This window comes from Taudactylus pleione, unplaced genomic scaffold, assembly GCF_031769625.1.
Source record: "Taudactylus pleione unplaced genomic scaffold, aTauple2 ptg000828l, whole genome shotgun sequence".
NCBI lineage: Eukaryota > Metazoa > Chordata > Amphibia > Anura > Myobatrachidae > Taudactylus > Taudactylus pleione.
In genome coordinates this window covers 1,653,833-1,677,409 of record NW_028285230.1, presented here as the reverse complement: position 1 = coordinate 1,677,409, position 23,577 = coordinate 1,653,833, and the positions used below count along the sequence as shown (strand labels likewise).

The 23,577-nt window shown below is 43.8% G+C and overlaps 1 protein-coding gene across 1 annotated transcript in view; it reads right to left on the bottom strand.

Moving 5' to 3' along the window:
• Positions 1 to 23,577, bottom strand: part of NLRC5 (NLR family CARD domain containing 5) — a 175,013-nt gene that overhangs the window by 5,406 nt on the left and 146,030 nt on the right. The window contains exons 39-42 of the mRNA XM_088458330.1: positions 12,535 to 12,618; positions 10,186 to 10,269; positions 5,304 to 5,387; positions 3,181 to 3,264 (exon numbers count right to left, since the gene is read on the bottom strand). Of these exons, the coding sequence (XP_088314456.1) occupies positions 3,181 to 3,264; positions 5,304 to 5,387; positions 10,186 to 10,269; positions 12,535 to 12,618 (336 nt within the window). The remainder of the gene's footprint in view (positions 1 to 3,180; positions 3,265 to 5,303; positions 5,388 to 10,185; positions 10,270 to 12,534; positions 12,619 to 23,577) is intronic.

Genomic DNA, 23,577 nt, shown 5'->3' with positions numbered 1-23,577 from the left:
TAGGCTCGCCTTTCATACATAGCAGAGAAGTAAAGCGTTATCTGGATACAGTAGCCTCTCCTTTTCTACCCATGCTAGCTTCACACCTCTAACTCCTCTTCCATTTTTAGGCAGACTACAGTATGCTGTCTGTTATCTACCAGGACCCTCAGCCTTAACCCTTTCACACCTGAGGGTGTTTTGCACTTAGAAGAAGCTTCAATTTTGACAAAAATAAAAATGGTAAAAAATGTATTTACTTAATATTCTCTGTGTAGACAAATAAAACAAACAGTATAATTACTGTGGCGAGGGCACGGTGCCAGATTTGGTTAATCCGGCCTGGCAGTCCCTCTCTGCCAGCAACAATGTAATTGTCTTGTATTCTTGAGATGTTATAGAAATACAGCTGTCACACAGTATGTCACCGGGGGTGTTAGATTCCCCAACGTGTCTCCTAAAAAGAGCTCCATTCTTCTGGCGTTTAAGTGGGCCCACATCCAACCAGAGGCACCCTGGGAAGTAGCTCAGTTTAAGGACTTTGCATTATTTATCATGAAGGGTGTAAGTGCCAGTCAGCTGAGTGATCAGCCCAGGAAAGTTAAACGGGTAACTCAGCCTACGTGCAGAGAGATTTATGTTTTCTTTCCTAGTAAATGGGTGCCTATTGCTCTTCACTAAACCTAGCTAGAAGCTTTGGAGCCATTCACCATATGGTGTCTGTGGCATCCTGAGGACTTGGAGGAGACTAAGGAGTAAATTTGCTAAGATTCGATTTGGGAGAGTTAGCATTCTCTGGAGAGTTTGGGCATTTTTTTCCACTCGCAAATTTACTAATGTAAAACTCGGGAGAGAAATCTGCTTTGCTACGGGAAAATACTGGAGAGTTAGCAAACTCTCTTCACTTCACCATCGGCTAAACTCGAGTAACTTTTCACTAGTGAAGAAGATAGGATTCGCGAATTTACCAAGAGGAGAGTTTATAAACTCTCATGAGAACGGACAACACTCCTGTAGAGCTGCAAGTTTGGCAGAAACATACACAGATCAGTGTGATCCATGTATGTTTCTACCTGTATTTAGTAAAAAAGGGGTTAAATTAAGAAAAAAAAAAAATTATGTAGGGCCCCTCCCCCAAAAGCATAACCAGCCCCAGACTGCGCAGCCAGTCCTGGTTCTTAAAATTACGTGGGAACAAAATTAGTAGGGTTCCACTGTAATTTAGGCACCAGCACCTGGCTGCAGGGCCAGTGCTGGTTTTAATATAGGGGGGAAAAAAGCGTATTTAAAACCAGCACCAGTCCCAAACCCACCGGGGTGTAATGCAACAGGAAACCCTGTTACCGGGGCTCCATGGTCAAAGCATTCACACCCCAAGCCAGTTAGCCCAAGCCGGGGATCTCAGGGGAGGTGGGGACCCCCCCCAAGTAGGAATCCCCCCTCTACCGAAGCCCGAGGCTTACGCTGCAGCCCGGGGCTCTTCCCTGCACCCTGGGCTGTGGGTATGGAGGTAATAATGTGTTAAATAGTTCTAAACTATTGTATTTTACAGTGAAACTACAGGTGCCAGCATGCCTGCCCTTTTGCACTTGTGGAACTACAAGTGCCAGTAGGCGGCCGACACCCGTACCTCCACTGTAAAATAAATAGTTAACAAAACACAGTACACACACACAGTAAATAGTACAGCTTTATTACATACCTACCTATCCCATTCACATATGTGCCAGCTGGTTAGTCTCCTTGTCCAATGTAAATTCCACGGATGTACCTGGAATAAAGATCCTCTACTCACCTACGTGCTGCATTCTGTAGCATCCAGGGGACTTGGCAACATAACAAACTGAGTAACCGAACCCATATGGACAAGTATTGGTATGTGTTGTCACACATACCAATACTTCGCGAATACCAGCTGACAGGCCTCCTTGGGAAATCCCACGGCCCGCCAGCCTATCAGAAGCTGCTTTACATGTAGCGGCCGCTCATTGGCTTGGACCCACGTGTAACCAGCCAATGAGCAGTCGCTACATGTAAAGCGGGGTAGGGTTAGGATACTGACCGACAAGTGTCGGTATCCTAATCCTGTCAGGATGCCAGCTTTGGGATTCTGACTGCCTGGATCCCGAGCACCGGCATCCTGTACCCAACACAATATACCCCCCCCCCCACTATACACTGACTGTATTTAATCTTTGTGTGAAACTAAGGGGTCTAGTTACTAAGCAGTGTTAGGAGACAGAGTGAAAAGTGATAAGGTACCAGCCAATCAGCTCCTAACGGCCATCTCACAGGCTGTGTTTGAAAAATGACAGTTAGGAGCTGATTGGCTGGCACCTTATTACTCTTCACTCTGTCTCCTAACACTGCTTAGTAACTATACCCTTATATCTTACCTACCATAGTATCACACTGCAGTGTAAGGCATTTTTACAGGTAGCATAATGGATCTCCCTCGGAAAATTATTGGGACAGAGTAGGTCTCTCCCACATTCTGAGGAGAGGGTTACCCTCCCTGTAGCCTGGGAGGAACCACACCCTTACCTCAATTAAAACCAGCTAAGGTATAAAAACCTGGTAAGTTTAGTTAGTCAGTGGAAATGTGAGGGAGAGGCTGCACCTTTAGCAGCTCTCTCTATTCTGGACAATCTGAAAAATGACTGTGCTGGGAATACTCTGCTCATTTGAACTGCTGTCTCGTTCCTGAACTGTGTTTGCCTTATGTAAGAAGTCATTACACTGGTTTTGCCTTTTCAAGCCTGGAATAAAGAGCTTACTTGTTTGCATCACCTCAGTCTCCCATTGGCCATCTGAACTTACCCGCTACAATGATGCACTGATGTAGTCTATAGCCATCTAAATATGGCATTACCTAAAAGGGGGCAAGCCAGGTAAAATAATGGGGACTGTGGTCTGCAGCATTATTTAGCCTAATGCAAGAAGTATCTCTGATAACTCCTGTTGTTAAATAGCCCTGATTCTTACTGTAAATCATGCGGAAACATCTGTTTTCGTATGGTTTTTAAACTAAAAGCGGCCTGATTAATAGGCCCCATTTATAAACCCCATTTATAAGCATCATGTTGTCCTAGAGCACCACATATAATTGCATTAATATACAGTATATACAACAATAATTGTCCTTCGTATCTAACAATATCGGTGTCTAACATAAGTCTGGGATTTCATGGTGTCACTTACTCCAAAGTCTTCAGTTTTCGCATTTGCTTTAGAGCAGCAGACAGCGCACACACCCCAACATCGCCAATACTGTTCCATGACAATCTACAGCAATAAGATTTGTATTTAATATAAATAATCTGAACAACCAATCATCATCAGCACATATTGTCAATAAACCATTTGTCCAGTCTTCAAATACTACACAGACTATATATTTGCAGCAAGGTCAGTAGCTCATTTAGATAGTGCTAGGTGTCTACCAACACTAGAAAACCACCTATTACCATGATTTATAAATAATAATAATACTAATAATGCTTAAATTACATTTTGTGTGACCCAGGTAGCCGGTTCATGCATGCGTACTGGAAATTAAAGCCCATGCTTGCATTCTCAATTTTTTTTTTTATAAAACTAGTTAAAGATCATTACAAATATTTTTATCAATAAATATTTCAATAATATTAATAAAAAAGCATTATTTTACAAATAAAGTATATTTTAATTAATTTCTCCATCTATCACCTCCTGAGATGAAAGATTGCATTGGAACTTGTAACTCCGTAATTCTTGTTGTTAATAGGCTTGGCCATGCTTTGCATGGGGAGACATTACTGTGGCTACTGTGGTGACACTGATAGATTCAGCGAGATGGGGATTTTCAACCTTTATTACATAGAGTGGTAACTACTCAATGAAACTACAGCATGTACAGTATATACAGTACAATGAAGAAAGCTGTCACTATGTACTTGAAGCCTTTTTGTTACCTATAATAATGTAATCTGGACTCCTAATATATTTTAGCCATTTTTATTCCTTTCATCTATATTGATTGAGCTGCTAGAGTAATCTCCCTATTCCCCACAGATTCTTTATTAAATATACAATCAGTATATTCTGTATACATTGGCAGACATAGCTCCGTCACATTATTCATACTACCTCAGTGAATTAAAACTGCTAATGTTAATGTGACTATACCTGTATGGATCTAATTTTTGGAAACCTTTTACTTTTGAAAAACAGAAATATAATATTAATGCTGCTCATTGATCATGTAATTTACACGGACATGATCACCAAGTGACAGGCACTGCGAAGAGCACTGCTGACACCAGAGAAATTTACATTTATTTAGATGAGGGATGGACTGAGGCTCAAGATCAGCCCTGGCAAGCCCCTCTGTGCGCGCGCTGTAGGCGTGCACACTCACGTAAAAGGGGAGTGGCCTTATCTCACAGAGATCGCTGGGAGGCGGAGCTTCTCGGCTAGGCTTTCAGACCGGACTGGCCTTTCAATCCATTGGCCCTTCTGGCATTTGCCAGAAGAGCCAGGTGGCCAATCCCGCCCTGATTTAGAATATTTTTGACATGGTTCTCCAAACGAAATGAAACTGTAATGGATACAATGATAATCTAATATTCTAGTTGATGTAAGGATTATATTGAATTTGTTGCAGCAAAGCCTTGTCTAAAAGGGATGTGCTATGACTTGTCGACATTCAGGAGGTCGACACCAAACTGTCGACATGTTCTGAATGTCGACATGGTCATTATGTTGGCACTCAACATTATTCACGCATTCAGAATTTCCCCATTTAACATGTCAATACCAAAATGTCGACATATGTTTTTTGGTTATTTTAGCCTAACCAAAAACCTAACTCTAACCATAAAAATCAACAATAAAACCATAAGACAACATTTTGGTGTCGACAGCTGAACCTGTTGATCTAAATACATGTCTACATATTAGTTGTCGGCCTAATGGCTATGTTGACATTCTAACTGTTGACTTTCAGAACCTGTCAACATTCTGGTAAGGAATGGATACCATCTAAAAAGTACTCAGTAAACAAGTATTCCCATTACTTTGACTGGAAGAGCTTTACAATGCGTTTTTATACATGTAAATTGATTTAACTGATGTTTTTCAGAAAGCTGCATTTCAAGCATCTATAAGACTAACAAGAGGGATATCAATCTCACTTAAGCATGTATGCACTTTGTATCTGTTTTATGCCGGCATTAAAAAGCATAAATCAAACGTCAATGGGTACTCGGGCTAATAGAACTGGTGAATACAATACAAATCATTTTACATAAATGGCTATTCCCAGCATACAATTCTCTACTTACATGATTTCTTCCAAATTCTGACAGAATACCAACGCCTCTGCCAGGGAGCAGCACACACTGTCAGATACGCCACATAAATTTAAGCTAGAGAAACGTAGAAGAAAAATTACAGTCGAATCAGAAATACACAAAACATGAAGCCTGTTTATAATAACATGGCCTGCAACTCTCCATGAGAGAGTGTAACACAGAACCAGACATCCCTGTCTTATGATGAGACAAACCATTACCAAAAACTATTTAACTAGAATTAAGTTTGTTTTACACAAAAATACCTAGAAGAATTAATAAATAGGTATATGAGTTCTTGGACTTTTTTAGCAATAAATATATTTGAGATTGCACTATGATATCTGAGGAAAGATTTTTTTCTGTGCAAACTACACTTCCTGTGTATAAACCTTATAAAGATCACAGACAGGGATAATAATTTGCAGTCAGGCTTAACGCATCTTAACGTTTGGTATGGAAGCATGTATGTACATACAGCAAATATTTGTGAAAGTAAAAAGAGGGCTTTACATACAGGATCACTTTGTTTTTGTTTCAGTGGTCCTTCAATGGTGCTTTTTATTAAAATATTTCTGTTACTGCACGTCATACTATAACCAAAAATTGTGTGCAACATATTTATGTGTAAACACAGCTTTAAGGAGCTGTTTACTGTTGTGTGCTTTTTATTTTGCACTCATCTCATTTTTGCTGTTTATTGGATAACTGTGCCATATACAGTCAGGTCCATAAATATTGGGACATTGACAGAATTTTCATATTTTGGCATCTATTCACCACCACAATGGCTTTGTAATGAAACAAACAAGATGTGCTTTAACTGCAGACTTTCAGATTTAATTTGAGGGTAATTACATCCAAATCGGGTGAACGGTGTAGGAATTACAACAGTTTCTATATGTGCCTCCCACTTTTTAAGGGGCCAAAAGTAATGGGACTATCAACTCAAAAGCTATTTCATGGACAGATGTGGGCTATTCCCTCATTATTTCATTATCAATTAAACAGGTAAAAGGTCTGGAGTTGATTCTAGGTGTGACATTTGCATTTGGAATCAGTTGCTATCAACTCTCAATACAGGGCCGAAACTAGGATTTTTGTCACCAGGGGCAAGACAGTAATTTGGCGCCCCCCATGTAATTCCCCCTGCAGTAGTGCCCATATTGTAATGCCCCCATAGTAATGCCCATATGTTAATACCCCATAGTAATGCCCCTGTAGTGCCCACCATACAGTAATGATCCTGTAGTGCCCATGCTCCCATATTAATGCCCCTGTAGTGCCCATGCTTTCATAGTAATGCCCCTGTAGTACCCATGCTCTCATAGTAATGCCCCTGTATTGTCCATGCCCCCATAGTAATATCCCTGTAGTGCCCTTACAGTAATGCCCCTGTAGTGCTCATGCCCCCACAGTAATGCCCCTGTGGTAATGCCCCTGTAGTGCCCATGCCCCAATAGTAATGCCCCTGTAGTGCTCATGCCACATTAGTAATGCCCCTTATTGCCTATGCCCCCATAGTAATGCCCCTGTGGTAATGCCCCTGCCCCCATAATAATGCCCCTGTAGTGCAGCTTATTAAAAAAAAAAATACTTACCTTGAACCCCGCTCCTGCATCCAGCGTCGCGTCCGGTCCGCCGGCTGCTCCTTGGAACTATGGGGGAGATGTCATGATGTCTCCCCCATAGTGCCCGTGGGGAGAGCCGGAAGCTGGAGTTCGGGAGAGAACTCCAACCTCCGGCTCCGGCTACACCGCGTCGCTGCAGAGAAGGAGCCGGGCGCCCGCTGGTAATAAATATTACCAGCGGACGTCCGGCTTGGAGCCTCTCTGCAGCGCCAGGCTGGAGGTCACTGGCACCAGGTACAGCGGCTCACCCGGTGCACGTGCACCTCCAGCCCCCCCCCTAGTTGCGGCCCTGCTCAATATGAGATCCAAAGAGCTGTCACTATCAGTGAAGCAAGCCATCATTAGGCTGAAAAATCAAAACAAACCCATCAGAGCGATAGCAAAAACATTAGGTGTGGCCAAATCAACTGTTTGGAACATTCTTAAAAAGAAAGAACGCACCGAAGAGCTCAGCAACACCAAAAGACCCTGAAGACCACGGAAAACAACTGTGGTGGATGACAGAAGAATTATTTCCCCGGTGAAGAAAAACCCCTTCAAAACAGTTGGCCAAATCAAGAACACTCTCCAGGAGGTAGATGTATATGTGTCAAAGTCAACAATCAAGAGAATACTTCACAAGAGTGAATATAGAGGGTTCACCACAAGATGCAAACCATTGGTGAGCCACAAAAACAGGAAGATCAGATAAGAGTTTGCCAAACATCTAAAAAAGCCATTACAGTTCTGGAACAACATCCTATTGACAGATGAGACAAAGATCAACTTGTACCAGAGTGATGGGAAGAGAAGGAAAGGAACTGCTCATGATCCAAAACATACCACCTCATCAGTGAAGCATGGTGGTTGTAGTGTCGTGGCGTGGGCATGTATGGCTGCCAATGGAACTGGTTCCCTTGTATTTATTGATGATGTGACTGCTGACAAAAGCAACAGAATGAATTCTGAAGTGTTTCGGGCAATATTATATGCTCATATTCAGTCAAATGCTTCAGAACTCATTGGACGGCGCTTCACAGTGCAGATGGACAATGACCCGAAGCATACTGCAAAAGCAACCAAAGAGTTTTTTAAGGCTAAAAAGTGGAATGTTATGCAATGGCCAAGTCAATCCCCTGACCTGAATCCGATTGAGCATGCATTTCACTTGATGAAGACAAAACTGAAGGGAAAATGCCCTAAGAACAAGCAGGAACTGAAGACATTTGCAGTAGAGGCCTGGCAGAGCATCACCAGGGATGAAACCCAGCATCTGGTGATGTCTATGCGTTCCATACTTCAGGCTGTAATTGCCTGCAAAGGATTTGCAACAAAGTATTAAAAAGTGAAAGTTAGATTTAGGATTGTTTAGTTTGTCCCATTACTTTTGGCCCCTTAAAAAGTGGGAGGCACATATAGAAACCGTTGTAATTCCTACACCGTTCACCTGATTTGTATGTAATTACCCTCAAATTAAATCTGAAAGTCTGCAGTTAAATCACATCTTGTTTGTTTCATTTCAAAGCCATTGTGGTGGTGAATAGAGGACAAAATATGAAAATTCTGTCAATGTCCCAATATTTATGGACCTGACTGTGACTTAATTGGCCACAAATCACAGCAAACATGGGTCCAAATGAAAATCCCAATTCATGAAATATCATAATTGGATTAACAGCAAAAACAGCTTTGTGATGAGTTTGTATGTGCTCTCCGTTCCTCCTTGCTGGCTCCATGTACCCTGCACTGGCAGCTGAACTCACCAGCAAGTGTACTTTAGGTGTTCTGGTAACACCTAGGTCGGGAATCAGCGGCTGTGTTCAGGGCTGCCATCAGAAATTGTGGGGCAGATAGCTGTGTGTATTAAATAAAGCAGGATGTGACTGATGGTGCTTGGGGAAGTGGCAGAATGGAGGGGGAGTTTGCCGGGAGGAGATAGGGGCAGCCAGGAGTTGCGGGAGATGAAAGACGAGGAAGCTACAAGTAAGAATGATTATAAACAAGAAATTGACAGGCCCGAACAGCACCCCCTGCCTTGTGGTGCCCTGTGCTGTGGCACATGTTGCACCACCCTAGTTACAGCCCTGCTGGTAATATGTGGTCGGAGTTGGCACTTATGGTAGGACATTTGCACATTTGTACAGTGCATCTCTTCAGATCATTCTGCCTTTCCCTACATAGACCCGTATTCAATTTGAAGCGAAAAGCCGTTTTCGCGTGTTTTTGGCAAAAACTTTTCGCCGATGATGTCATTTTCGCCTGGTTTGGTTTTACCCCGTATTCAATTTGAAATATGTAATAGGCGAAAAAAATTTGACTATGAATGAGAGGCGGAAAAAAGTGCAGAATTGGGGTTTTGGGGTACAACATTGCGGGAACCCCCGTGCAACCTTCAGACAGTCCCCCAAAGGTAAACTGTGTCAAATTTTTTTTAAAAAAAGACTTAAGGACACCCCAAAAAATCACTTTGAATTTGGGGGCGAAAAAAAAAAAAGTTGGGGGACAAAAGGAAAAAACTAGCGAACTTGACTCTGGGGGGGGTGTCCCAAGTATGCCCCAGGTGTTTTTATCATTGCAGGTGCTTGCGGCAGGTGGATTTTTCATGATTTTTTCAACTCAACTTTAGCAACTTTTAAATATGCTGACCCCCATTTTCAAGTACCCCAAATTTGCCGGGATAAGTTATTTTCTGCAAAAAAAACTCCTGAATACTATTCTGCACCACATATAGAAAAACACTATTTAGCAGCTATTGAGCCCGTTTAAAAAGACCAAATACCTTCAGCAAGCCAAATCGGGGGGTACCATAGCTAACCCCCATGTCAGAGCATCTTTTGGAGGGTGTCAGGCTGATTTCCACAAATCTGACAGTACTTTCCGCTTGTTTAAGTTTCGTCGGGTCCCGTTTTCGCCTACTGTCAAACTGAATACGGCGATACGCGGGCATGTGCGCGATACTTTTCCGCCTGCAAAACAGGCGAAAAGTCCGGGACGCTAAAAAGTATCGCGGCTCGGCTCAAATTGAATACGGGCCATAGTGTTTTGCAGTGCGTACTGTAAATTATATCTATTGACAGCAAATCGATGAAAATAGCGCAAAGAAAAATATTAATTTGATACTTTATTTCTATTGAATTTGTAACTGAACAAATTTGTTAGTATCTCTGAAAATCAAAAAGTGACATAAAAAAATCTGGATGTATTATGTGAGCGCAACAGCAAAACACAAACAACAGCAGTTTCCGAAACAAAAATATACTTACTCAATTTTCTTTAGCAATTTGAAATGCGGAAGTCCTTTTGTAAGTTTCACTAAGCAGGGTTCTTTAAATGTGTTATTTGACAAGCTGCGCAGAAAAGTGCATAACAAATCAATTTAAATAAAAAACAAGAACAATGCACAATAAAAACTAATCTACACACTACAAAGGCTGAATGACATTAGCGACATAGCCTGTAATTGGCGGCTTGGGACAGTAGAGTAGTGTCGCTATCTACTAGTCTTTTCCCTGGAACTGCTGGCTCCTATTAGCCAAACTTCAGTACATGAGCTGTCTTTAGGTCAGTCAGGCAGAGAAGGTTATTTTAGAAGGAACAAAAGCTATTGGAGTGCAGAGATTTTTATTTATGGAAATGTGCCTATATGTCAGTCTAGCACAAACATCAAGTTCTTTTACTAGGGAAAAAGAAGCTCTGTTGGGCCAGATAAACAATGAATTCGCCAAGCCCAGACTAAGCTAATGGTGCGTACACACGGTACGATTTTTATCAACGATATGAACGGTAGCGATAAGTCGTTCATATCATTCATTTTTATGCAGCAAACAATCAACGAATGACCAGCGATGCGCGTTCCCGCATGGATGATAACGATATCTATGGTCATCCGTACATGCAGGCCAACTTGGAAGATTTCATCACGATTTGCATTTTAAGAGATGTGGCAGGATTATCTATCATAGATATCTATCAGTGTGTGCACCCAATATCGTTTGTCCTGCACTACAGAAAAGTTCAACGGAAATCGTTCAGCAATATCGTTGGTTGTGCAGATCGTGCTGTGTGTTCCCAGCTTAAGACCATCTGATTCCTGATCAACCAACCTCAACCCATAAGAATATGCCACATTTTCACATGAAAAATCATGTGTGATGCTTACAGTTAGTTGTATTTGTGTAAAATAGGCTAAAACAGAGAAGGCATTCACTTGGCAGGGCAGGGATTCCAGTTGGGTCATAGACTATTCATCATTTATTGGCTGGGTTAGGGATAATTTAATGGATGGGAGCTATTAATGTTTTCTTGTGTTTATAGTGTGGGGATCATGGTGGAACCTTCAAGGTGGATGACAGGACTATTAATTTAATAATGGGCTGGTTTGGGGAGTATTAATTGAATGTGTGGCTTAGTTTGGGTACTAGAAGGAGAGCTATTTATTAAATGTGAATACTAGTTATTTAAAGTCAGGACTGTTTGGGGAATACTATTAATTAAACTTTGGGGTAGTTGGGTTGAAATAGGTCTGTTTTTTAAATGTGAAAGCTATCTAATATCGGGGATGGTTGAGCGTAATGAGATATATTTATTGAATACAAATGCTCTAAATTTAATGCTGCGTCTTGTTGGAGAAATAGGCCTAGTTATTATATGCCAATGCTATTACTTTATTGTCAGTGCTGGTTACAGTGAGCGAGGCATTGTACAACATGTGTGCCATTGATTTGCCATTGCTAGACTTTACATATTTTATGTATCCTTTCACTTTCCCTCTCAGTCAGAACTTAGCTTGGCTGTAGGCCGAACGAAGCACCTAACAGTAGTACATGTAGTGTATGCTGGCTTGGAAACACTCCTCTAGGAATCCTGCGCTTGTGGGAGGCGTGTGTTTTAAATGACACTTAGGTGTTTATGTACTAAGCCTTTGAGAGTGATAAAGTGGGGAGAGATAAAGTACCAACCAATCAACTCCTAACTATCATTTTTCAAACACAGCCTGTACACTGATAGTTAGCAGCTGATTGGTTGGTAGTTTATCTCTCCCCACTTTATCACTCTCCAAGGCTTAGCACATAGACACCTTAAGCTGGGTACACCCAACACCTTGTATCATACAATATATCATTCTGGCACGGATCTGAACATTATATATCGTAGACATCTTATAGTGTGTACGTCCCATCCATCGCTCATCGCATCGTCCCATCTGCTGTTCTGCACGACATATGAGACGGTGCAATGAATGGCGCGGTGCTGTTACATGCAGCGTACAACCATACATCGCACCATCGGAGACCGGATTGCGCAGTGTGTACAGCGCTCTGTGATCCATTCCTAAGCCTTGTTCATTAAGATGTCTCCCATAACTAATAAGTTGAACCCAGAGCAACCAATCATATTGTCTTGTGCACATTAGTCTTATGCTGCCTAACCAGCGTTATCAACTTGCTATAATGAGCAATGTATCCTGGGTACCATGAGCTGGTCTTCTTTCATAGCTGCTTACATGGTATTCCACACTCCAGCAAAGGAAATACCACTAATAGCTATTAAATGATGCATTTCCCAACACCTCGCTAAATGAAAACAAGAAACACTTTGATGCATTTATTTACCCGATATCTTCAAGCTGCCGAAATGATACCAGCGCCTCCATAAAGGAACTTTCAGAGCACTCCCCCAGACCGCAGGACCCCAGGCTGTGTACACATATTGTTAGGTCATCTTAGCATTGTTATGAGAATGTTTTTGCAATTTGCAACAACCAAACTGAAACAATCATTACAGACATATGATAACCTGGAAAGATAACGTATACTGGTCATCAGCAGGAGGAACTGACATATAAACACCTCAAATACACACCATCTAATCTGTAATCTACGCATTACATTTCCAATTACACCCACACAGTCTCAACGTACAAACACTTCATTCATAAACTATTACTTGTGCACAGTACGCCACTGTTCCATGTTTAACACAAATATATTCCTGGGAATAATACAGATATGTATTGTTTTTTGTATAATAAAAATGCACTCCTGTGTATAATTGGGTTTGGTACATGTTCCCGGCACACAGAATGCCGGCAGGCAGTATCCCGGCGCCAGAATCCCGAAAGTTGAAATACTGACGTCTGCAGGTAAGTAATTTAAACCTTCCCCTAACCCTACCCCACCTTTCCCCACAGCCTAACCTTAACCCTCCCCCACACCCTAACACTATCCCTACCCCTCCCACAGCCTAACCCAACCCCTCCCCCTAGTGCCTAACCCTAACCCACCTTTCCTGCAGCCTAACACCAACTCCCCACTCCCGCAGCTTAACCCAAACCCTCCCCCTAGTGCCTAACCCACCTTTACCGCAGCCTAACCCAAGCCCCCTCTCCCGAAGCCTAACCCAAACCCTCCTCCTAGTGCCTAACCCTACCCCTAACCCACATTTACCGCAGCCCAACCCAAACCCCCCCTCCCGAAGCCTAACCCAAACGCTCCTCCTAGTGCCTAACCCTAACCCACCTTTCCTGCAGCCTAACACCAACTCCCCACTCCCGCAGCCTAACCCAAACCCTCCCCCTAGTGCCTAACCCACCTTTACCGCAGCCTAACCCAAACCCCCCCTCCCGAAGCCTAACCCAAACCCTCCTCCTAGTGTCTAACCATAAACCTAACCCTAAAACTTTGACATTCGAGATCGCAGACTCCGGGACTGTCAAGCCAGGATTCTGACCCCTCTCGAGATTCCGGTGCCGAGCTTGTGAGCGCTGGCATTTAAAGTGCCGGGTTGCCAACTACATCCTGCATGATTGATTACAGTATATACTGTTGTGTTTTATACAGGTATATTGTTTTCTTGTATAAATTACATTTAAGCACATGTGCATAATATATATGCTATATATAATATAAATACAGAGACGCACTGCTCTTTGTGTAAGGAATATATAAGAACTGCTCTCTGTATAATGCTATACATATAAAAATACACATCTCCGATTACTATTGATATACTCCTCTCTGTCCATAATAAAGATACAAGCACTGACTATAGTTATACACGTCTGAATCATAAAAATACAGATTTTTATACAATAGAGCTTCTGCATAATAGATACATTGATGTATGCACTATTATACAACATCCTTTTAAATGCAGTGGAGACAATGAGCCCCATTTAGACAGAGGGACTGCACAGCCACAAGCAGCGCAAGACTTGGTCAGGGCCGTTGAGACAGCCGAGGGGCCCAGGTACTGAAGGGGGCATGGCCAAAATTGAAGGGGTGGTCTCAACAGGGAAGTGGCGCCATGAGCTGCAATGGGAGACATTTGTCCTCTTCAGCAGCTGACCAGGGCACCACAAGGCACCGCCAAGAGGGCAAAGTGTGCTTCTCCGACTGATGTATAATGAAATGTGACTAGATGTGTGGCCTTAATTCCATTCAATTATTTATTGTCACAACAAAACATCAAATTCAATGAAGTGAAATTACAAAACAGCTATACAAGAATGCAATAGTAACAAGCTTGGCAAGGAACATCCTAGCTACACTCGAACCCTTCCAACGGCCAAATAAAACATTGGTACTTCTGCAATACGGCCATCTTGCACCACAAGCCGATCCATGTTTTGACAGCATTCTAGCTTCATATGTGCAAATCGAAGCACTCAGCAAACAGGGATTTTGCCCATTTTGGGGTATATTTACTGGAATGGGATTGAAATCCCAACAGCGTAATAGCCACTGGTTCAAATCCCAACAGCGTGAGCCCGACAGCGGCAGGTAAGTGATCTAACCCTCCCCTCTCACCCCCTTAACCCTCCCTTAGGGGTGCCTAACTCCAAACTCCCGGGGTGGTGCCAACCCCAACCTCCCCCCGGGGGTGCCTAACCCTAACCTCTCCCTGGAGGTGCCAAACCCTATACCCCTCCCCCTTAAACCTAACACTTACCCCGCTAACTGCCCTAAACCTAACCCTCCCCCCCTCGTGGCTAACAGGATGGGCACCCCTGACACACCTCGTTTGGGCACGCATGGTCCTGAATTCCGGCGTCGGAGTTAAGATAGGCGTCGCTATTTAGACGCTTATCATAAATCCTTTGCCTGCATTCTGCAGTCGGGATTGTGACTGGCGGCAACTACATCCCATATTTACTAAGGGGCGATTTTAATCTATTTAAAATCTATGAAAAATCGATCAACATCGATGTTATGTTTCTAAGGCTAAATCACGCATTTACTAATACTAAAAAAAATATATTGTCTGTTTAGTAAATTTGTGATTTAGCCCCAGAAACACAACATCAATAAAATCCACCTTTAGTAAATATACCTCTTTGTGTGTAATAAATGAAAGCATCTGAGGACTTTCTATAGATTCAGCTAGGTGTACGCACTACTTGTTAAATAAGCCATTGCTCGGGCACAGATGGTGCTCTGTATATAACAGAATGGCGTAGCATAGCCCTTGTATGGAGGACTAATAGACACATTTCTGTAACCCATTGCACACTATATAATACACACTATAATAGTAATACACACGGCTGCGATGCTGTGCAGCATTATTCTCAGTGGAACATTTAAGTCACGATGACAGAAGCCTGGTGCTGGGTGCAGCCGGCACTTGGCAAAAACATAGGTCAGCACACAGGATATTAGCTCTGGCATGCACAGCTAACAAAATAAAATGTTCTTTTCACTTGCTGCTAAAAAGGAAGTTGCTATAGCAACCTGTCAGTGCCTGGCTGTGTGTACGCCTCGCTGGTGATGTCATCAGATGCCCCAGGACTACAACGAGCCCAAGAAACAAACAGCAGCTGACAGGGGCGAGCTGCTAGGAAGTGTGTGGGATGCACACGCTGGCCTAGAGTGGGATTTAGTTCCACTATTGTACACAAGGGGTCACTGAGAGCCCAATTGTAGAAAGGATCATAGAATAATCACAGAACTGGGTGCAATGTGTTCACTCTAATTAATAGCAGCCCTTTTAGCAAAAATTATATCTAAAAATAAATAAATATAGGCTGTCAATGGCTTAGTTTATACTGTAGTCACCAGCGTTACAATAGGACTTGCAGGGACATTTTGCACTTAGCACTTGCACGTCATATGTGGTAGGCTAATCTATCGACATCATGTTTGCTGAACTTGGTTTATTTGTATTGTCAATGAGTAATAACGACATAAGAGCAGAAAGCAAAAATCGCATTCAGTATACAAACTAATACCCCTTTTACACCAGAGCTAAAACCCGGGTTATTGCAGGGTTATATCGGGTTGCTCCTACTGTAGGTGTAAAAGAGTCCAGGGTTGGATTCCCAGGTCGAGTGACTCAGCAATCCAACCCAGGTAACTTGCAGTATTTTACGCGGGAACAACCCGTGAAACCCTGCAGTGTAAACGGGTACCCCGGGTCATTCGACCCGGGTCCCGTTTCCAGCATGGGGGCTTCTGGGTTTCTCGGTGATGATGATGTCATCTCCAAGTGCCGGGAGAAGTGTTCCACTGCACCTGTGTGCAGTGTGAACGGCGCCGATCTGGAAATAATCCGGATCGATGCCGCAGTAGAAAAGGTCTGTCCTGGGTTTGACCCGTTTTGGAACTGTGGAGCTGATTCAGACCTGTTCGCTATGATGCGAACGCACGTAGCTGGCCGATGGTCGCTATCTGTGCATGCGTATGCATCGTAATGCACGTGTGCGAACCAATGCGAGAGATCGGGATGCGTTCGCTCGCTGCATACAGACTGCCCAGTAGAGTGAGTGACAGGAAAGGCCGTTTGTGGGTGGTGACAAAGGTTGACCACTGGAAACTGGGGAGTGGAAGTACGTAAGCAGGTGTGCCTGAGTGTCTCAACGCCGTGTCCGAGGCGTGCATAATTACCAGTCAGCGTCATAGTACACGTCACTTGGTGGGATTTCACTCTGAAGTGATCGCAGTGCTTGCAGCAGGGTAAAGGCAACCTTAAGTGCTGCGATCGCATCCGATGGTGCTCGAGGTACCAATGCTTTCAAGCACTTCCAGGAGATGACATGCGCAAGTGGGCGTCTTAAGAATGGCTGGTGGGCGTCTGCATACACTAAGTGATCGCACGCCAAGACATAGTGGGTGTGCTAATGCCTTGCGATCGCCAGCCATGCCGTCACTTAGCCGAATTTGTATACGCTGGGTGCGAGCGTACGCATCTAGCGAGTGGGTCTGAATGAGCTCCTGTGCTCCTAATGTTGGGTCACACCCAGGATTTAGGTGTAAAAGCAGTATTACAGAAATTGTGGTTAATAGCGAATACCAAGAATACCTGAATCTTTCCGGAGACAAATAAGTACTCATTTTTGGATTTGGGTGTAAAAGTAGGTGCTGTCCTGAGTCTTGTCCACACATGGCAGGAAAGACTTCCAAATCTGCCCAACGCCTTACTTTGATTGAGGCAAACTGTAGCAACTTCCGCAGACCCTGCAATACTTGCTTGCAAATCCAGGTATTTAAATTTGAAAACCGGATGCATTTCTGCAAAAGTAGGGTCATGGCCATTTACTGTGCTGGGCACTGTTGTCCTAAATTACTAAGGGTCCGGTTCACAGTTGCATGCAAATGCGTTTTGTGAGGATGGATCTTGTGATCTTTAGCGCTGCACATGCTCCGTAACTGAGCAAACATATCTACAGGCATCAGTTTCAACCCTACATGCAGCAGAATGGATATAACGGGGCTGCAACGGGGCATTCGCATGTCGGCTAAGCTGCGTGAGGGCGGGCAGATGGAATTGCGAGCTGCACTGAATTGTGCGTATGCAGAGATTCTTCTGACTTCAAACTAGGGGTGAGCGGGTTCGGATTTCTGAAATCCGAACCCCCCCGAGCCCCCCCGATCCGAGTCCGATCCGAATCAGGCTCGACTTTTCCCGCCTGACTCGGATCTGAAATCGAGGCAAAACGTCATCATCCCGCCTTCCGAGTCTCGCGGATTTTGGATCCTATATAAGGTACCCACGTCGGCGCCATTTTCTCACTCGGCTGTGGACAGTGAAGAGGGAGGGTGGGAGTTAGGGCTGTGTAGTGTAGTGTAGTGTAGTGCTGCTGTTGTCCACTACTTCAAAGTCCATAGGGGCTGGCTGTGTTGTGCTGTGCTGCTGTTGTTAATAGGGGCTGTGTCCACTACTTCAAAGTCCATAGGGGCTGGCTGGACTGTGTTGTGCAGTCAGTTCTCCATAGGGGCTGTGTCCACTCCAAAGTCCTGTGCAGTGTCCCAGTCCTAAAGAGGTGCTGTAGTGTTGTCCAGGGGGTGCTCTGTCCATCAGGGGTGCTCCCCCCAAGTGCTAAAAAAATAATATATTTTCTGTGTTTGTGAATTGTGTGCGCAGTAGCTGCACGTGCATCAACAAAGTAGTGCCAAGCGTGCGCCTGTGTCATAAGTAAAGGGCCGGCTAGCTTGACCGTTAAAGGGTGCTGTAACCCCCGAAAGTACACTCCAGTCCAAACCAAAACAAAATTATTTTCTGTGTTTGTGAATTGTGTGCGCAGTAGCCGCACGTGCATCAACAAAGTAGTGCCAAGCGTGCGCCTGTGTCATAAGTAAAGGGCCGGCTGGCTTGACCGTTAAGGGTGCTGTAACCCCCGAAAGTACACTCCAGTCCAAACCAAAAAAAAAATTATTTTCTGTGTTTGTGAATTGTGTGCGCAGTAGCCGCACGTGCATCAACAAAGTAGTGCCAAGCGTGCGCCTGTGTCATAAGTAAAGGGCCGGCTGGCTTGACCGTTAAGGGTGCTGTAACCCCCGAAAGTACACTCCAGTCCAAACCAAAAAAAAAATTATTTTCTGTGTTTGTGAATTGTGTGCGCAGTAGCCGCACGTGCATCAACAAAGTAGTGCCAAGCGTGCGCCTGTGTCATAAGTAAAGGGCCGGCTGGCTTGACCGTTAAGGGTGCTGTAACCCCCGAAAGTACACTCCAGTCCAAACCAAAAAAAAAATTATTTTCTGTGTTTGTGAATTGTGTGCGCAGTAGCCGCACGTGCATCAACAAAGTAGTGCCAAGCGTGCGCCTGTGTCATAAGTAAAGGGCCGGCTGGCTTGACCGTTAAGGGTGCTGTAACCCCCGAAAGTACACTCCAGTCCAAACCAAAAAAAAAATTATTTTCTGTGTTTGTGAATTGTGTGCACAGTAGCCGCACGTGCATCAACAAAGTAGTGCCAAGCGTGCGCCTGTGTCATAAGTAAAGGGCCGGCTGGCTTGACCGTTAAAGGGTTCTGTAACCCCCAAAGTACACTCCAAACCAAAAAAATATATATTTTCTGTGTTTGTGACTTGTGTGCACTGTGGCTGCACGTGCATCAACAAAGGAGCAGCGCCAAGCGTGCGCCTGTGTCCCATAAGTAAAGAGCCGGCTGGCTCATTTCTTAAAGGGTGGTGTAACCCACAAAGTGCACTACTCTCCAGCAAAAATAAAAAAATATTTTCTGTGTTTGTGTGCGCTTTAGCCGCACGTATATATATCAATATAACATAAATGGAGGACCAAACTTTCTCTGATAAAAATAAAATAGGGAAAGATCAAGAACCACTTCCTACTAGTGCTGTTGCTGCTGCTGGGAGTTGTTCATCATCCCAGAGAGGAAGTAGGAACATCACTACTTTTACTAAACAATTGACCCTCCAACAGTCCCTAGCGATGAGGATGAAGTACGACAGCAGTCATCCTGAAGCAAAACGTATAACTGAGGCCTTGACTGCTATGTTGGTGTTAGACGTGCGTCCGGTATCCGACATTAGTGCAGTGGGATTTAGACAATTGATGGAGGTAGTGTGTCCTCGGTTCCAAATCCCGTCTAGATTCCACCTGCATCCTCAAAGCAGCAGCGACAAGCGTGCGTCTGTCTGTTAAAGGGTGGTGACACCCTCAAAGTGTGCTACACAAACAATTAAAATATTGTTCTTTTTTTTTCTGTCTTTGTGAAATGTGTGGGCTGTAGCCGCACCTGCATCCTTAAAGCAGCAGCGACAAGCGTGCGTCTGTCTGTTAAAGGGTGGTGACACCCTCAAAGTGTGCTACACAAACAATTAAAATATTGTTCTTTTTTTTTCTGTCTTTGTGAATTGTGTGGGCTGTAGCCGCACTTGCATCCTCAAAGCAGCAGCGACAAGCGTGCGTCTGTCTGTTAAAGGGTGTTGTAACTCTCACAGTGCTCCAAAAAATCAAAAAAATTTTTTTAATGTGTTTGTGACTTGTGTGCGATGTAGCCACACTTGCATCCTCAAAGCAGCAGCGACAAGCGTGCGTCTGTCTGTTAAAGGGTGGTGACACCCTCAAAGTGTGCTACACAAACAATAAAAATATTCTTCTTCTTTTTTCTGTCTTTGTGAATTGTGTGGGCTGTAGCCGCACCTGCATCCTTAAAGCAGCAGCGACAAGCGTGCGTCTGTCTGTTAAAGGGTGGTGACACCCTCAAAGTGTGCTACACAAACAATAAAAATATTCTTCTTTTTTCTGTCTTTGTGAATTGTGTGGGCTGTAGCCGCACCTGCATCCTTAAAGCAGCAGCGACAAGCGTGCGTCTGTCTGTTAAAGGGTGGTGACACCCTCAAAGTGTGCTACACAAACAATTAAAATATTGTTCTTTTTTTTTCGGTCTTTGTGAAATGTGTGGGCTGTAGCCGCACCTGCATCCTTAAAGCAGCAGCGACAAGCGTGCGTCTGTCTGTTAAAGGGTGGTGACACCCTCAAAGTGTGCTACACAAAGAATAAAAATATTCTTCTTCTTTTTTCTGTCTTTGTGAATTGTGTGGGCTGTAGCCGCACTTGCATCCTCAAAGCAGCAGCGACAAGCGTGCGTCTGTCTGTTAGAGGGTGGTGTAACCCTCAAAGTGTGCTCCACAAACAATAAAAATATTCTTTTTTTTTTTCTGTCTTTGTGAATTGTGTGGGCTGTAGCCGCACTTGAATCCTCAAAGCAGCAGCGACAAGCGTGCGTCTGTCTGTTAAAGGATTACATCGGTGACAGCATCCAAGTAGGCATGTCAGACAGTCCGTACCTGTACTGGCAGGAAAAAGAAGCAATTTGGAGGTCCCTGTACAAACTGGTTCTATTTTACCTGAGTTGCCCCCCCTCCAGTGTGTACTCCGAAAGAGTGTTTAGTGCAGCCGGGAACCTTGTTAGCGAAAGGCGTAGGAGGTTGCTTCCACAAAATGTGGAGAAGATGATGTTCATAAAATGAATGATCAACTCTTCCAGGGAGACCAGCCTCCAGAACGTACAGAGGGACCTGTGGTTCCAGCAGGGACGAATTAATACTCTGTGAGGATGAGGATGTACATAACACTGAAGAGGGTGAGGAATCTGTGGATGAGGAGGATGAGGACGACTTCTTGCCTCCGTAGAGCCAGTTTGTGCAGGGACAGATTAATTGCCAGCTTGTTTTGTGGGGGCCCAAACGAACCAATCATTTCAGCCACAGTTGTGTGGCAGACCCTGGCGCTGAAATGATTGGTTTGTTAAAGTGTGCATGTCCTGTTTATACAACATAAGGGTGGGTGGGAGGGCCCAAGGACAATTCCATCTTGCACCTCTTTTTTTTCTTTGCATTATGTACAGTTTGGGGCCTAGTTTTTCAATGCCATCCTGTCTGCCACTGCAGTTTCACGCCTAGATGGGTCACGTGTTTGTGCCGCCCACTCGTGTCGCTTAGCATAGTCATCCAGCTACCTCGGTGCAACCTTTTGGACATAAAAACACTATTGTGAGGTGTGAGGTATTCAGAATAGACTGGAAATGAGTGGAAATTAAGGTTATTGAGGTTAATAATAGCATAGGAGCAGAAAAACCTACAAATTCTGTGATTTTAGCTGTTTTTATGCTTTTTTTCAAAAAAATACAGATCCAAAACACAAAACCCAGAACCCAAAACACGGAAGGGTGGTTTTGGCAAAACCAATCCAGATCCAAAACACGAAGAAAGATCCAGATCCAAAACCAAAACACAAAACACGAAAAGTGGCCGGTGCACACCCCTACTTCAAACAGATTTCTTGCACCAGATATAGGGCTAGCGCAAGTGTACGCTGATAATTATGATGGCTATTTGCACTAGTGGATGTGTACAGGCAGTGCAGCTGCATAAATGCATCAGTCATACAGCAAACACAAAGGGGTATATTTTCTAAAGTGAGAGTTTTTAGAAACGGAGATGTTGCCCATAGCAACCAATCAGATTCTAGCTATCATATTCTAGAAGGTGCTAGATAAATGTTAGGTAGAATCTGATTGGTTGCTATGGGCAACATCTCCACTTCTAAAAACTCTCACTTTAGTAAATATACCCCAAAGTATCTGCATTTAGTTCTGTGCACGCAGAACAAGTGCAGTTGTGGCTGACTTGTCTGCAATTCTGCATCACCCACCTAGACCTTTAAAAAAAAAAAAACCATCCTGCTCTCTTTGCACCTTTTACTAATAATAAAATTACTTTTTTCTATTTTGGCTGTGCAGAAAAAGAAAGTCAGGTGTGAACCATACTTGCCAACTCTCCCTCATTGTCAGGGAGACTCCCTGAAATAGCAGCAATCTCCCTGTCTCCCTGAAGAGTCTACCAATCTCCCTCATTTCACCTTACCCCCATTATGACACTGTTATATAAAAGAAAAAACAGAGATATATACATTCAAATGGGATCATTAGAATCATTTCCCTGCATTGGTTATAAGGCACAATGGCCCTCATTCAGAGCCACTCGCTAGCGGCAGTACGCTCGTTCCGAGCGATGTTCGCACATCTGCGCATGCGTACGGATCGTTATACGCATGCGCGAATCAGTCAGTGCGGCCGAAATTCATGTGCTCGCAATATAGCGAATGCCTGCTATTTTGAGTGACAGAATGAGGCGTATGTGGGTGGTAACAGGGGAAGGTGCTTGAAAACGGGGAGTGGAGATCAGAACGCAGGCGTGCTTAAAGGTCAAAACGGGCGTTTTATGGGTGTGCATAATTAATACTGCAGCGTCATTGACCACGTCACTGGGTTATTTTATAGCCAGAACTGCTCGCAAGATTGTGGTAGCAAAAACCAACCACAAGAATAGCGAGCAGTTCATACGCTGGTCGATGTACTCGATTAATCTAATAAATAGCGGACATGACGTATGGTGCGTTCGGCCAGGGGGCGTTTTTAACAAATAAACAAGCGTATGTTTTGCTCGCTCGTTCAGACTTAGAGGTGTGAACAGACTGCAATTTGCGAACGGATCATTTGATTAGCCACCCCTTGTTTTTGAACGAACGACCGCAAATAGCGAACGGCTCTGAATCAGGGCCAATGATCCCTATGGTTACATGTATTTTCTGAGAAGTATCAGTGTGTTTTCATCAACAAGTAGATCTTACTAACTGCTTTGGGGCTCATTTACATGTGGATGTAAATCAATTTTCTGACACACCTCTCAGATGTAGCAATACACGCCCACGTTACCGCCGCGCTCATAGGTGTTGCTTTCATAATCTCCCTGAAATGCTTTTTCAAAAGTAGGCAAGTATGGTGTGAACCTTATCGGAGGAACTGACCCAGGAAGAGAATCTTGGTAAATTGCCTCTCAAAAATAATTTCTTATTGCCGTGCTATTCCGCGTTAAAAAATGAAAGGTGTCAGGGGAAAATGGCTGGGCATGA